The following is a 3,041-nucleotide window of genomic DNA, read 5'->3' as shown; positions in this document are numbered from 1 at the left end:
TACTTTGCTTTGCTAAAACACTATCTTTTCTGTAATATGTCATATTTGTATGATTTTAATACAATTATGCTTATATTTATGCAATTTCAATTGATGTTATAACTGCGTTTGTTCTAGCTTTATCGGTTTTAAGCACACACCTTATTTCTAAATATGGCACACCTTATTTCTGAATATAGTTGTCAACAAATAATAACATATCAACCAATATGTTAAAAAATCACGATTTTTTTAAAGATGATAAGTTATATTTAGATATAACCCTTTACTCCTCCCCTTTTAGTGCAGGCATCATTTTCATGGTGCATGTACTTAAAGATTTTTCTTAGCTTGTAGTTATTGTTTCAACGTAATTCATTGGTCACTTGTGTAGCTGTTTTATAGTTTCAGAAGTACCCTTATCAGCGATCGTGTCATGGTTGTGCCCATATCGGCGCATACCATACAATAATTTAGCCGGGATTTTATGTTAAACTAGCAACCTCGTGAACTAACGAATACAACTGATAAGGTTGTAAGTACGTTATTATCACGGAAGCGGTTTTTAGCTGTCCGTCCCACTTAACGGTGGTCTGTTAAGCGGATGATGCCTTTGTACACGTATTATAAGATGGACAATGCTGTATTTACTTTAATTCATTGTTGATGATACATAAGAACTGTCATTTTGTCATATAGTTTTTTTCCCTAATCACAATATTTCTTAAGAACTGTTGTATTCCAGATATTCTTTAGCGGTTTTTTGTCTTCTTATTCTAGATAATACGATCCCTATACCACCATATCTCTTATCCGATACGGGCCTTCCCAGTTAGCCGTTAATTTTTCATCTCCATTTCCCTTTCCAGTACCTGTTGTTCTTCGCAATACTAAATCTCTGATGGCCAATGGTCGATGATTGACTCTTTTGTTGTAAGACCTTGACATTTTGTTTTTGTATGCAGCCGACTTAACTAGTGCCCTTTCTCTAACTTTTGGCAAAAAATCTAATTGTTGTCTTTACAGTAGATCATTTTGCTCTTCGCTGTAATGTTGTACCCTGAATGTCGGCAGACCGACCTCTGCTGGTATCACGGCTTCTGTTCTGAAAACTAGGTTAAAACGGGATTATCCTGTTGCTTCCCTTATTGTTGTTCGGTTTTCCCACAAGATTTCGGGAATTAAGTCTGCCCATTACCCCTTTGCATTCTCGATCTTTTTCTTAATCGCCTTTACTATTTGTTAATTTGCAGCCTCCGCATGGCCATTTAGTTGCGGATGACATACTACCGCCTATGCAAATTTGACTTTATACATTGCTAGAAAATCTTTTATGGGTTTGCAGTCAAATTGTGATCCATGGTCAAAGACCATTGCCATCGGAAGGCCAAATCTGGTGTAGATATTTTTCCAGATAATTTTTTTCATTTCTGCAGCTGATATTTTGGTTACTGGCTCTGCTTCAATCCATTTGGTGAAGTAATCAATTCCAACCAGCAAGAATTTTCTCCCCCCGGTGGCCGATGGAAAGGGACCAACTATGTCCATTCCCCATTGAGCAAACAGGATTGGATTCAATTTCGGCGTTAAATCATTCGGCGGCTGGTTTAAAATAGGTGCAAACATCTGACATTTTTCATACTTTTTGACATAACAAGAAGCATCATCATTCATTGTCGGCTAGTAGTATCCTCTTCTCATTACTTGCCTTGAGAGAGTTCGTGCACCTAAGTGATTTCCACAAGTTCCTTCATGTACCTCCTCTATCAGTCTTGCAAATTCATCGGTTGTTATGCACCTTTGTAATGGCAATGAGAATCCTGTTTTATAAATTTACCCCTGGTACATTATGAACTAGACGTTATCTTTTTTTTATCTTCCGAGATTCACCTTTATCTACCGGTAATGCTCCTGTCAGAAGATATGCTAGGATTTTGTCATACCATTGACTTCCTTCTTGATTACAAAGAATCTCTTCTACCGACTCATCTATACTTCTTTGTTTCAGAATTTTCACCATAACGGTTCTCTCAAGGTCATTAAAGCTTGAGTTGGCCAACCTAGCTAAAGCATCAGCTTGCGAGTTTTGTGCCCTCGGTACCAATTGGACCTCAAAATACTGTAACTGAGCTGTTAGCTCATTTATTTTTTCCAGATACTTTATCATTGCTGATTCTCGTGCTTCATACTTTCCACTAAACTGACTAGAAACTAATTGTGAATCAGTTTTGAGAACTAGTCTCTTAGTGTCTGCTGCTGTTGATAGTTGAATGTCTGCTATTGCCGCCTCATACTCAGCTTCATTATTGGTTACTTTAAACTTGAATTTTAAAGCATATTCAAAAGTCTCTCCATCAAGAGCCGTTATCACAATTCCTACCCCAGACCCAGTCAATGTTACCGACACATCTACGGATACCTGTCATGTGCCTAACTCTTTTTCCTCATCATTGTAAGAGGTCTCTACAATGAAGTCCGACAAGTCATGTGCCTTTATGGATACTCTAGGCTTATAGTGTAACTCATATTTTGACAATTTAACAACCCATTTTAGCAATCTTCCCGACATATCCATTTTTTGCAATGATTTTTCTAAAGGGTGATTCGTAAGAATCTCTATCGAATGTGCATCACAATAAGGACGTAGTTTTCTAGCAGCAATGACCAAAGCAAGTGCCATTTTTTCTATCACAGGATATCGTCGCTCAACAGCATTTAGAACATGGTTGACAAAATATATCTGCACTTGCTGCTTAGCTCTTTCAACTAATGAAATCGAAGCGACAATTTTTGGGGATGCCGATATATACAATTGTAACTGTTCCCCTTGTTCCGGTCATGCCACTTTCGGGAGAGATTTTAAATGATTTCGTACAATCTCCAAGACGTCAGCTTGATCCTTTCCCCATTCGAATGTTTTATTCTGCCGCAAAACAACAAAGAATGGGAGTGCTTTATCTGCTGATTTGCTAATAAAGCGCGTTACAGATGCCATTCTACTTGTTAACCTCTATATATCTCGAATTGTTTTGGGCTGCTTCACCTCAAGGAGGGCGTTGACC

At 37.8% G+C, this 3,041-nt stretch overlaps 1 protein-coding gene across 1 annotated transcript; it reads right to left on the bottom strand.

Annotated features, from left to right (window-relative positions):
• Window positions 1-1,272: 1,272 nt before the first annotated feature.
• Window positions 1,273-2,659, bottom strand: LOC145643008 (uncharacterized). The gene is made up of 4 exons (XM_081694172.1): window positions 2,410-2,659; window positions 1,870-2,355; window positions 1,684-1,799; window positions 1,273-1,581 (listed from the first exon to the last, which is right to left on the bottom strand). The coding sequence occupies exons 1-4, from the start codon at window positions 2,657-2,659 to the stop codon at window positions 1,273-1,275; spliced, it is 1,161 nt and encodes a 386-aa protein (XP_081550298.1).
• Between the last annotated feature and the right edge of the window lie 382 nt (window positions 2,660-3,041).

This window comes from Chenopodium album, chromosome 8, assembly GCF_948465745.1.
Source record: "Chenopodium album chromosome 8, dcCheAlbu1.1, whole genome shotgun sequence".
In the NCBI taxonomy this organism is placed as follows: Eukaryota; Viridiplantae; Streptophyta; class Magnoliopsida; order Caryophyllales; family Amaranthaceae; genus Chenopodium; species Chenopodium album.
Note: the sequence above shows the minus strand (reverse complement) of the source record. Positions and strands in the feature narration are given on the sequence as shown.

Bases quoted from the DNA above. Each gene is read 5' to 3' on its own strand.
- LOC145643008 (XM_081694172.1), bottom strand. From the start codon at position 2,659: ATGGCACTTGCTTTGGTCATTGCTGCTAGAAAACTACGTCCTTATTGT. The intron at 2,356-2,409 runs GCACATGACAGG...GGTCTGGGGTAG, and splicing joins TGATGAGGAAAAAGAGTTAG to GAATTGTGATAACGGCTCTT. The intron at 1,582-1,683 runs GTAATGAGAAGA...ATTTTAAACCAG, and splicing joins CACGAACTCTCTCAAGGCAA to CCGCCGAATGATTTAACGCC.